Source organism: Eubalaena glacialis, chromosome 2, assembly GCF_028564815.1.
Source record: "Eubalaena glacialis isolate mEubGla1 chromosome 2, mEubGla1.1.hap2.+ XY, whole genome shotgun sequence".
Classification (NCBI taxonomy): domain Eukaryota; kingdom Metazoa; phylum Chordata; class Mammalia; order Artiodactyla; family Balaenidae; genus Eubalaena; species Eubalaena glacialis.
In genome coordinates, this window is record NC_083717.1 from 76664629 (window position 1) to 76678077 (window position 13449).

The 13449-nt window shown below is 35.0% G+C and overlaps 1 protein-coding gene across 7 annotated transcripts in view; it reads right to left on the reverse strand.

Moving 5' to 3' along the window:
• RNF111 (ring finger protein 111) overlaps positions 1 to 13449 on the reverse strand; it is an 82994-nt gene that overhangs the window by 46665 nt on the left and 22880 nt on the right. For all 7 annotated transcript variants that reach the window (XM_061182068.1, XM_061182067.1, XM_061182065.1 and 4 more), the window contains one exon: positions 2418 to 3316. In XM_061182068.1, the coding sequence (XP_061038051.1) occupies positions 2418 to 3297 (880 nt within the window). In that variant the 5' untranslated portion in view covers positions 3298 to 3316. The remainder of the gene's footprint in view (positions 1 to 2417; positions 3317 to 13449) is intronic.

A 13449-nucleotide genomic window follows, 5' to 3' on the forward strand; every position in this document is an offset into this window, starting at 1 on the left:
AGACTAGGACCTAAGAAGAGGAGGTAAACTTTTACTTTTTATTTTATACTTTCTTGGTACTTTTAAAATTCCACACCAAGTGAATGTTATTATTAAAAACTAGTTTATAGGGAGGGTGGGAGGGAGACGCAAGAGGGAGGAGATATGGGGATATATGTATATGTATAGCTGATTCATTTGTTATAAAGCAGAAACTAACACACCCTTGTAAAGCAATTATACTCCAATAAAGATGTTTTTAAAAAAAACCAAAAAACTAGTTTAAAACACTGGTCTAGGAACCAGAAAACATCAGGAGTACTTGGCTTCAACTTTTGGATTTGTGTTTCTGGAGACAAACAGGGATAATGTCTGAAAATAATGTAATTCTTCCAAGAGAGACAGTTTAAAAACCCACGTGCTACAATTAGTACTAAACAAGATTTAAAAATGAATTACAGAGTTTGCATTTATCTTGACTACTTGAGGATATATGAACTCCTTTCTTCCTAGATAAAAACACTGATCCAGGCCTACATTTACTCTATTCTCATGCTTCCTACAAATATCAGTTCCTTAGAACTTCTGCTTTACATCACCAACCATCCTGCCTCACTAATTTCAAGCAGAAATTGGAGTCTGCTGCTCCTACTCCCCAAACTAGAGTCTTCACATTCTAATTACCTGAGAAAAATGTGAAATGTGACAATTAAGCAAGACAATTCCTATTCTCACCTCCCTCTTTCTCAAGAAACCTCAGGGAATGATTGCTGTAACCTCCTTTCAGCTGCAGGTGATCTCAATTAACTCTTTTTAAAACAAATATTTGGGTAGGTTAAAAAAAATGAACTAACCATAGCTAAGACTAAAATTAAGAACAAAGTTGCTGATTTCAGGGTTCTGGCAAGAACAGAAAAATAAACGTGGAAAAGGAAAGGGTGTCTTGGAAAAGGAAGGGACCCATATAGAAGGAGAGAAGAGGGAGAAATGGCATATCTGCACAGGAGACTAGTAAGTAGGCTTTGTCCTCAACAGGCAGGACATCAAGCAAAGACTAGGAAAGCTCTGTGTCAGTAATTGGAAACCATTACCTTAGCCGTTTAAAAAGCTCTCCCAACCCCACTTTCCTTACACTTTCACAAGAAATTAATCTTTTACCTCAGTTCAGACTTCACTCCTCAATGCTCACTTCATCAAATTACCTTAAATTACAACAAACTGTAAAAATGGTTTATATGGAACATACACTTCAGAGACTGTACATGAACTTATTCTAGTTAAATATAACATTTACTGTGGTGAGGGGTGCACTCAAGCTAATCATCTATCGATTCATTTTTAACTGATTAATCATAGGCTCTACTGAGCACCGTCAGGACTAAAAGTTTGTGTTCCAGTATTAGAATGAAAGCTACCTCTCAAATGCTTGAATTTATTTTTCCGTTATAGAGAACATGACAAAGGAAGAGTAAACAGTAAGAATAGAGTACTTAAAGGAAAAATAAGCATCTTTTTTTAGTGACTAGAATTGTTCTTACTGTAGTTGAATGTGAAAGAAATCCATCACATAGCTATCTGAAAAGGCACTCATAAAAGTTAAACGTACTAAAGAAGCACTATGGGAAAAAAAACTGTACCATAAATCAACAACTCACAAAATATAATCTGATTATGTATAAAATAAAAACTTTTTCAAAAAAAAAAAAACCCCAATAAAACCTCTTGCTTTGGGGCTTCCCTGGTGTAGAAGGCTGAATGCTGATGAATGTGGCAAATATTCATTAACAAAAGTTGGTTAAATAAATTATGGAACATCCATGCACAGGGGATACTTTGCATCTGTTTTTAAAAAATGAGATAACTAGGGGCTTCCCTGGTGGCGCAGTGGTTGAGAGTCTGCCTGCCAATGCAGGGGACGCGGGTTCGAGCCCTGGTCTGGGAAGATCCCACATGCCGCAGAGCAACTGGGCCCGTGAGCCACAACTACTGAGCCTGCGCGTCTGGAGCGTGTGCTCCGCAACAAGAGAGGCCGCGATAGTGAGAGGCCCGCGCACCGCGATGAAGAGTGGCCCCCGCTTGCCGTAACTAGAGAAAGCCCTTGCACAGAAACGAAGACCCAACACAGCTAAAAATAAATAAATGATAAAAATAAAAAAGGAATTCCTTTAAAAAAAAAAAACCTCTTGCTTTATTTTTGCCAGAAAAATTTTAAATTTTCTATTTAAAACTTTAGAAATTTTTAAAATTTGTATCTTAGAATTGGGGTCATGGTTTAATATTACAGTTGGTAATTTATTTATATGGCTTAAAAATAAAAGTTAATAGAGCCTCATATTCCTTCTAAATACAATGAAATCACTAAAATGTAGAAGAAAATAAGCACAAACACAATGCAATAGCCTCCATGCTATACTAAACTTAAGAAACAAAATTTTTACCTGAGGGAACAGTTGGATTGTTTTGGTGGTTTTCACTGGTAGAAACAAACAAATCTTCTTCTCCTTCAGTTGATGAGCTGGAAGAGGATTCACTGCTGAGGTCATTCTCACTAGAACTACTAGAACTGGGGAGCAATGCATATTTTCTTCGGGCTAACACTTCTCGTTTTTTCCTCTGCATTAATATCCTCTCTTTTTGTTTCTGTGTCCTCTGGGAGGAATTATTTTTCACAAATCTCTTTCTGCATGGAAGTCTCCTTAATGAACTGCTATGAAAACAGGGTCTTTTCATTAACAATCCTGAAACAGATTCTGTCTCAGTCCGAGGCCACTTATGGGACCGTGCACTATGAGTTCTACTTTTAGCACTCAAAATTGCCTGGGAATGTCTCACAGAGACATCTTTATCCTCATCTGAAGTCACAGTATCAGAGTCTCCGAAATGTAGACTAGATGAAGGAGAAGAAAGACAATCACTAAAAGAGGAATCGTTATCTTCATCACTTGGTGTTTCTAGGTGTTGTCTCAATCCTAATATTCCCTGGTTCTCTTTAGCACAATTTTGCATGTATGAAGGGCCAGCCTGCTGGCTTTTGCGTTTTTTCCTCACAACAACACTTTTTTCTTGCTCTTGTTGGTTACCATTCATGTCCTTCTCTTGTTTTTGAGAATCATCACACAAATGTGAGAATTCATTCCCCACTTTACTATTAATCATCTCAACTCCTGCAGGAAAACTTTTGGCTGCCCCAATGGGCTCTGGATGCAAGAGGATCCCTTTCAGACTCTCCTGTGTCTTTGGTGCATCAGAAGGAATCTCACTCTTCATATCCACTTTTAAGGTATAGAGCTTGTTATATTCAGGAGTCCATTGAGACATGGGAAACTTTAAGGAAGGCCTAGAAGACACAATAAGATATTAAAAAGATGGTTAATGTGTTTTATTATACTGTTTAAACAGTTCTCAGATTCCACTGAAAATATCCCTGTAATAGGGCAGAATTGCCTTTTCCTCATCAGAATATAAAATGGCTGTAATGAGTCACTTTTCTCTGATACCTCTTACCCATAAACCCAATTTTTAGAAATAAAGATTACAGAACATAAGCCTACTTCAAAACTTCTATTAACCAAAAAACTGATCTTACTGTGTATCTTCCTAACTTCAGCAGCATAACATATTTGGTCAAAATCAACCAATTTCTCCAAAACCTATTATAGTAAAAATAGGTAAAAGGATTAGAATTCAAAAGACTTTGATTAGTCAATACTGGTTTTCTCCTGGTATCACATTTTAAAGTGATAATTACATCAAATACTTTCTGTACATCTATATGGTTACTATGTTAGATGGATTACTATAAACAATGAACTAATATAAATATAGCTTCTCTTTCATGGTTCTTTCCTTCATACTACTCTAGTCTCTAACGAGAACCTGAACTCACCAATAGACAGTAGGCACAACTACTGCATTTCATAAAGTTTTAGATACATACAGAAAGACCAGAGCCAAAACTGAGCTGCTGAAGATCATTCAGTTAAAGCAACACAGCAGAACATAAAATCAAACTTTCTACAGCTAATCTAAGAATCTAAATCATTAAATCTCTGAAATTATGAGCAGCTGAACAAGGGGACTTGAAATTATAGCATCTACATCAACGCAATGTACATACAAGAATGGTGATAATTTAAGGTAGTAAATATAATGACTCAGAATGGAATATACTTATTTAAAAGGTAGTTAATATGACAAATGAAAACCTTTACTAGTGCTAAAAATGATTTAAACAATGTTAACAATTTTAACTTAAGTTTTTATTGAAGTATAACAAAGACACATGTACTCTAAGTCTATAGATCGGTGAATTCTCACACATCTATGTAACTAGCTCCAAGATCAAGAAACATAAGATAACCAGCACTCCAGAAATCCCCTTCCAGTCACTCCACCCACCAAGAGTTGTAACCATTAACATAACTTCTAACACCATAGTTTTGTACTTAACATGCACTTTGTAAACCACTTCCGAAAAAGAGAGGAAAAAAAGATATTTAGTAGCAAGTTTTTTCTTCTCCACAAATGACAGTTACAGGAATAAACAACTTCACAGGTATATACTTTAGTATATAACTATTATCAAACAGATGAACAGATGACAGTAATTAAAAAATGAAACCACCTATTTCTATACAAAGCTATCAAAACCTCTATCTTCTTCAAGGGCAGGTGGTGGTGTATCCAAGACCAGTCATCAAGCCCTGTCTGGATCCGCAGTCAAGGAGGAACAAAAACATGGGTGAACACATGGGTAGAGCAATTAGCAACTGTAAGAGGCGGCCAGTCACACAAGGATCACCATAATTAAACGCAAGAAAAAACAGGCCACAACGATAAGGCACAGGGATATGTGATTCAAGATTTAAGCTGGTCCCACTAGGATAGCTATAATAAAAAATACAGATAACAGCAAGTGCTGGCAAGGAAGTAAAGAAATTGGAACCCTCATACATTGCTGGTGGGAATGTAAAGTGGTGTATACACTTTGGGAAAGTAGTTTGGCAGTTCCTCAAAAGATTAAACACAGAGTTATCATATGATCCAGCACTTCCACTCCAAGGTATACACCCAAGAGAAATGAAAACATACATCCACACAAAAATTTATATACAAATATTCATAACACCATTAGAGCCACTCATAAGAGCCAAAAAGTGTAAACAACATAAACGTCCATCAACTGATGAATAAATAAATCCACAAAATGGATTAATACTCAGTAATCAAAAGAAATGAAGTACTGATTCATGTTACAACATGATACGAACCTCAAAAACACTATGCTAAGTTAAAAAAAAGGTCAAAAAACCCACATATTTTAAGATTCCTTTGATGGTTGTTCAACTCAGTGAATATTATGAAAACCACTGAGTTCAGTACACTTAAAGAGAGACTTGTATGGTATGTGAATTATATCTCGATAAAGCTGTTGCCAAAAAGTCAAGATGTAAAGTATCATAATTATCTGGGTATCAGATAATTATGGACCCCTCTTTTGATTCACATCAAAAAATATCATGTCATTTGAAAAAATCTGGGGTTCTTCCAGAAGTCATGTCTCCCAGGAGCTGTGCTGAGTTGGATCTCTGAGGAAATAGTCTTTATATGCTGAAGAAAAAAAGTGTCTTAGACTCCTCATCCTTAATTACTAAGTCACCCTCTGGGCCTTGGTAATGGAGATCCTGAGAGGCAATAAAAACTTGCCAAAAGAACAGATAAATTATGAGACCAGGAATCCATAAGTGAATTTACAAAGAAGTGATTCATAGCATAATTTACTAAACTCAATTTCTTTTCCATCAGTTTATGCCCCAAAGCCAAAATAATGAACTCTTTATGGTTAACTCTGCTCTGGTTTTTGGTGAATTCTGTCTGCCCCATTCAAGGCGGGGAGGGAGTAAGGGAGAATGGTGGTGTATAGTGTGGTGTGTGGTATGTGCATTTGTATACCAGTAACTGTTCTCTGCGTTGTCATGCAGTCCTTAGATGCAATATTAACATCCCATATTTCCTGAGATGTTCCCACCAGGGGAGTACAAATGTATGCTCTATTTTGAAGTAAGAAAAAGAAGAGGAGCAAGGTCATGTAAAGAAATAAATACCAATACTATATTTTTTTAACTAAAAAAGCACCAAGATTAACACAAAGGATCAATAAAGAATGTTCTGAACTATTTGTTATTTGATAAAATCATGATCTAGTCTTTTATTTCTGTAAAAATTACTGGCTGACCTAATTTACAAAGGAGGCAAGTTTGCACTAGATATATCTATCTCCTTGGCCACATTATGAATGGTTTGATATTATACAGTGTTTCAATACTGAAATCATAACACTAGTCCCTCTTCGTACTGGTTTGATCCAATCATTTTATTGCTGTAACAGCAGCATACCAATTACTCCTGACAGACAATAGTTTAGGATACACAACTAGTAAATCTTGCATGAAAAAAGCACAACAGCTAAAAAGGCTAACTTTCAGAACTAAAAATTAGGGTTAGGATTTGGCAATTTACATGATAAATTAAGCTTATATGAGGGTATAAGCTTAATAAGGGGGGTAAAAACCCATTAAGATTACCAATACAACTTTCAGGAACTGTACTTCTAAACTGTAATACAGTTTAGAAACAGTCACTATTATTAGTATGAACTTTCACTACCAAAGGTAAATATACTTTTTTATGATTAACACAATAGTTTAAATTTTGAATTTTTTAAATAATTAATTTTACAGAACTCTAAAGGAACAAGATTTTAAAAGAAATGTATAAGATAATTTTGAATTTTCTACAAAGTTTTAGAGGTTTTCAGAAAATGAACTAGAAATATGTTTGCTGTTTATTTTCTTTCATATAATTACATGGAAAAAATTAATATTTGTGCCACAGGCATGTTTTAAACCTTTTCTCTTTCACTGATATTTATTTCACTTTGTGCCAGTTTAAGAATATTAAATCAAGTGCCTGACAGAATACTTTCCTATTATTTAAATACTTTATAAAAACCACTACTTATAGCTAGATAATATAGACAGTATACTTTACATATTCCGAATAATGAAAATTTCATTAGTAAGAAAGAACAGTACCAACAGAGTGAAAAGGCAATCTACAGAATAGGAGAAAATGTTTGTAAATCATACACCAGATAAGGGATCAGTATGAAGAATATACAAAGGACTCCTGGAACTCAACAACAACAAAAAACAAACGACCCAATTAAAAATTAACTAGGGACTTGAATAGTCATTTCTCCAAAGAAGATATACAATAAGCACATGAAATAAGCACATGTGACAATAAGCACATGAAAATATGCTCAATGACTTCACTAACCATTACGGAAGTGTAAGTCAAAAATACGAGATACCACTTCACACCCATTAGGAAGGCTATTATCAAAAAAAACCAAAATAGCAAGAGTCAGTAAGGATGCACAAAAACTGGAACCCTTATGCACTGATGGTGGGAACATAAAATGGTGCAGTAGCTCTGGAAAAGGGTATGGCAATTCCTAAAACAATTAACACAGAATTAGTGTAGGATCTAGCAATTCCATTTCTGGGTATATACCTAAAAGAAAGCAGGGACTTGAACAGATATTTGCGCACACACATTCATAGCAGCATTATTCACAACAGCCAAAAGGTGGAAGCAACCTACGTGTCCAAAGACAGATGAATGGATAAACAAAACGTGGTACACATACAACGAATATTCAGCTTTAGAAATTTAGGAAGGAATCCACACAAAAACCTGCGCACGTAGGTTTACAGCAGCTTTATTCATAATTGACAAAACTTGGAACCAAGATGTCCTTCAGGAGGTGAACGGATAAACTGTGGTTTATCCAAACAATGGAATATTATTCAGTGCTAAAAAGAAAGAAGCTATCAAGTGATGAAAAGACATGGAAGAACCTTAAATGCATTATTATTAAGTGAAAGAAGCCAACCTGAAAAGGTTACATTGTGTATGATTTCAACTATTTAACATTCTGGAAAAGGTAAAACTATGGAGACAATCAGTGGCTGCAGATCAGTGGTTGCAGGGCAGGGGCTGGGGGAGGGGGAACAATGAATAGGTAGACCACAGAGGATTTTTAGGGCAGTGAAAATACTTCGATATTATGATGATGACTATATGCCATTATGCATTTGTCTAAACCCACAGAAGGTACAACACCAAGAGTGAACCCTAAGGTAAACCATGAAGCTTTGAGTGATTACGATGGGTCAATTTAGGTTCATCCTTGGTTAAAAAAAAAAAAAGTATCTTTTGATGACATATTGATAACGGGGAAGGCTATGCATATGTGGGGGCAGAAAGTATATGAGGAATCTCTAAACCTCCCTTTCAATTTTACTGTAAACCTAAAACTGCTCTAAAAAAAAAAGTTTAAAAAAAAAAGAAGGAAATTCTGACACATGCTACAACATGAACGGACCTTGAGGACATTATGTTAAGTAAAATAAGCCAGTCACAAAAGGTCAAATAGTATGAGTCCACTTATATAAGGTACATAGAGTAGTCAAATTCATAAAGACAGAAAGTAGAATGGTGGTTGCCAGGGACTAGGGGGAGGGGGAAGGGGAGTTAGTGTTATATGGGTACAGAGTTTCGGTTGGGAAGTACAAAAAAGTTCTGGACATGGATGGTGATGATGGTTGTACAGCAATGTGAATGTATTTAATGCCAAACCATATACTTAAAAATGGTTAAAATAGTAAATTGTATATTATGTGTAATTTACCACCACAAAAAAAAAAAAAAATCCCTACACATTTAATCCTGTTGTGGTATCTGTTTCTCAGAGGACCTGGACTAACACACACTTCATTTAAAGAACCAATCTCTTTTCCCCACCACTCTATATCACATCCTGATTTCTCTAAAGTAACTGACTTGCCAATTAAATGAAATTATCTCATTATTTACTGTACATTGTACAAGTTCCCTCACTAGAATGGAAGTTCAAAGCAAGCAGAAACCTTGTCTGTCCTATTCACTGCCTGACTTGTACTAATTAAAACAGGTGACTGGGAAGCAGCTGCATAACACAGGGAGATCAGCTCAGTGCTTTGTGACCACCTAGAGGGGTGGGATAGGGAGGGTGGGAGGGAGGCTCAAGAGGGAGGAGATATGAGGATATATGTATACATATAGCTGATTCACTTTGTTATACAGCAGAAACTAACACAACATTGTAAAGCAATTATACTCCAATAAAGATGTTAAAAAAAAACAAACAGGTGACTGGCACATAGTAGGCACTCAATGAATATTTTTAAATTGGATTAATCAGTAAAAGAATGCATGGATAAAAGTAAAAAATGACTGCTGTATTTTTTGCTTGGGTAACTAAGAATATGATGATACCAATCACTTAGATAGGAAAGAGGAGAATATGAAGAATGAGAATAATAGTAATAACAAAATTATGTAATAATTATGTCTAAGACTTCTTGAACATTTACCATGGCCCAATTTTCAGTTACAGAAGCTCTAGAATGACAGAAGACATTTATCTTATATTTGGGAGTCCAATAAGCCCTTAAAGTAGAGAAACTGATCTCAAAAGGGAACAGTAGGGAAATAAGAGATTTTTCTCCTCTATAAAATTGGCAAACCTGATCTACATTGCTGCTTCTCAATGTATAGTAAGTATTAAATAGTGTTAAATAGTATTAAATAGTGGTTGCATCTTCCAGAAAGTCTGTAGAGACCACTTTTAATGTCTCTGAGGGCATCAAGGTCCAAGGTTAAAAAATAAATCTTCAGGGACTTCCCTGGCAGTCCAGTGGTTAAGACCCCGCACCCCCAACGCAGGGGGCCCAGGTTCAATCCCTGGTGAGGGAACTAGATCCCGCATGCCGCAACTAAAAGATCTCGCATGCTGCAACTAAAGACCCTGCATGCTGCAACTAAAGAGCCCACATGCTGCAACTAAGGCCCAGCACAGCCAAATAAACAAATAAATAATAAATTTTAAATAAATAAATAAATCTTCAAACCGGAGAACTGGCTGGATTCGGTCATACACATGTTTTATTTGGCCTGCACAACTCAGGGGGAAAAAAAAAGAAAAAAGAAAAACAACTGATAGTTAATGGTGAAACAGTATAGGCATTCTCACTAAAATCAAGAAGAAAAAATGGTTTTCATCACTATATAACACTGTTCTGGAAAGGCTAGTCAAATCATTCAAACAAGAGAATGGACATAAGTTTAAAAAATGAAGTGATTTTTTTATCATTATTTGCAAATGACATTAACAGATGAGAACAGGAAAACTACTGGAAACAGTAAGACAGACAGGTACATGTATGTTTACCAAAATAATACTCCAAACTCAATGACTTTCCTTTAAATAAACAGTAGCTAGTTAGAAAATATTACAGAATAACAAAAATATACCACTCACTATAGAGGTGAAAAGATTTAACACCTAGTATCAAATTTAACAAGAGACACACAGCACCTTTAAGAAACAACTACTATCATGTCAATTATGCAAAAATTAATGGGAAATTTTCTTCAACTACAAAACAAGGGAAACTAGCATTCCAGTTCTCTTCACCTTCAAAAATTCTGTTATCTATAGTCTTCTAGAATACTGTAGTTCATAGTTTCATGTTAAGCAGCTCAGAATTTCTCCTTACTTTTCCAAGTAAAATCTTGAAACCCTCTGAGTAGAGAAAGGGAAGGACAGGGAGTCTCACTGGATGGCTCTGTGTTGATATAAAAGGGAGTATCCTATTATTTCCTAGAGTCACAGGTCAGTCATAGGGTTGCATTTCAAAGTCAGTGAACTAAGAAGGATTTATATGGAGAGTGAAAGGATTGAGACCTAAATCCAGAGATGTTTACTCTACTCCTTAAGCTAAACAGATATCCATAGAGACAATGACTTGAGAGGAAGTGGACATGGGATATCCAGCCTCCATTCCATGTTGCTCTGGACATTATTACTCATGGTATGAAAAGGAATGAAGGTACAGTACAATGGAGTTTAGAACTATCAGACTCTCAAAGTTGCCTTATGAGAGGTCTGCCCAGGATCACTATCTCCCCTGAAAGGGTAAAAAGGAACCAAGAAGCACAGAAAGCACCCAGTTTACATTTAGAGTTCCCATGGGTTGATTATTTCATCGAAGGCTTACTCTGTGAATGTAGAATTTTTGTGCCACACCATCCCAGTACAAACTTGACCTCAAATGACTTAGGGTAGAGAACTAGCTGATTAACCAAACCACCAAGAGGAAGACTTCAAAAAAAGAAATCTTCTATCTCCAAAATATTCTAGGAAGCTAGAAAATAAAGACAGTACAATAATAATCAAAAAAGCTATAGTGAACCTAAGGACTTTGGGAAAATATTATGGAAAAAAAAAAACACTCAAAGGATACTGAGTGAAAGGGAAGGTGATTATCCACATTTAAGTGGGATCACTGACAAAAAGGAGTAAATAGTCAAGCAAAGGTAAGTGTTATTCATTTGTGTACTAAAAAGATCTGGGTTCAAGTCTATACCCCTGACTATCTGTGTAACCTAGGGCATATTACTTAAACTAGCACTGTTTCCCCTCTATAAAATTGGGACAATAACGGTATCTACCTCGTAAAAGTGTTTTAAGGGTTAAATGAGAGTACCTATCAGAGTGCCTGGCATAATGGCTGTTACTAATTCCTTTTCTACAGTTACACATATAAGGCATACAATGTTTAGGGCCTTCCCTTATAACTAGAAATAAATGAAATCCTTAGAGTCAAAGAAGGGCATAAAATCGACTGTTCCTGCAGAACCTTAAAGTACAGAAATAAAGGCCTAAGATTCTTTCGCACAAAACCTATGAAAGCAAATAATTCTAGACTTGACTTTACTATGGAGGATTAGTTTGGGGAGCTGGATGTTTCAGCTGCCTAATTTCTAATACTAGACATTATACTTTTGGAAAAAGAGAAATTAAATATCTGTCAAATAATAGGTTTCTATTACTCAATGAACTTAATGATTTTCTTGTTCATCTTGTTTAAAGTACTCTAAAATCCCTAAGTATTAGTCATCAAAGAAAAACACAGCTAGCATCCATTTAGGTCTCCTATGAGTACAAACTGGGTGGAGTTCAATATATTATACAGAGTCTACTGCTCTAGTCATGATTGTGTTATTATCATGGCCAGTAGCAAAGTGAAGGGTGTATCTATCCTGGCAAGCCTGAAGAGTATCTGGCAGTCAGTATCAACTAGTTAGTAAGGCAGTATTACAAATTATAGGGTACAATGCACAAATATCTAACATTTCTGGCCTGGACTTTGGAATTTATATTACAACATGAAATATGAGAGATAAAGATATTGCTAATTATCTATTATATAAAATATATTCTATCAAGAAAATATGAAAGAATCAACCAAAAAAGGCTTATATGCGAAAAACTACAAAACTGTACAACACAATCCTCATAAATGGAGAGACACCTCATTTCTGAATGAGCAAACACTCCAAATTGGCTCTGTTACAAATTAGAAGATACAAATTTTTAAAATATAAAACATAAATACCATCACCATAGACATCTTGGGCCTTTAAAAACATCATATTTTTTTTAATAGTCTGAAAACATAAATGTAAAGATTAATTCAAATTCATACTGTTTGCATCCAGTTTCTCATCATTTTGTTCACTGAAAATTTCAAATAATTTTGAAACATTTAATTAATTTTGAAACATTTCAACATTTAATTAAAAATAATAACTATACAATTATATGTATAACTGAGGAGGTAGAAGTGAAAGGGAAAATTTGAACTCAAACTTTTTTTTTTCCTTTTTTAAAATCAAGCATTAATTTTTACAACAAAGATAAAATTAGGTACTCTTGTTATCACTTATATGTGGACTCTAAAAAATAAAACAAATGAATGAATATAACAAAACAGAAATAGACTCACAGATATAGAGAACAAACTACTGGTTACCAGTGGGGAGAATGAAGGAGGGAGGGCAAGATAGGAGTAGGGGATTAAGAGGCACAAACTACTACATATAAAATAAACAAGCTACAAGGATATATTGTACAACACAGGGAAATATAGCCATTATTTTATAATAACTTTAAATGCAGTATAATCTATAAAAATATTGAACCACTATGTTGTACACCTGAAACCGATAAAATATGGTAAATAAACTATACTTCAATTAAAAATTAAGGGTATATGCATAAAATAAGCTGCTATGCAGCCTTTAAAAATGAGGTAGGCTCTGTACAAACTGATAATTTTTTTAAAGCAGGTTGCAAATAAGTGTTATAATGTAATCCTTTTTTGTAAAACAACTTATATTTATACATGCATGGGGACAATACAGAAAAATACACACTTAGTTTGGGACTGAAACTGTAAGGTGGAGACTTAGAGCACTGGGTTAGGAGCATTTATCTTCGGTGTTACAAATTTCTGC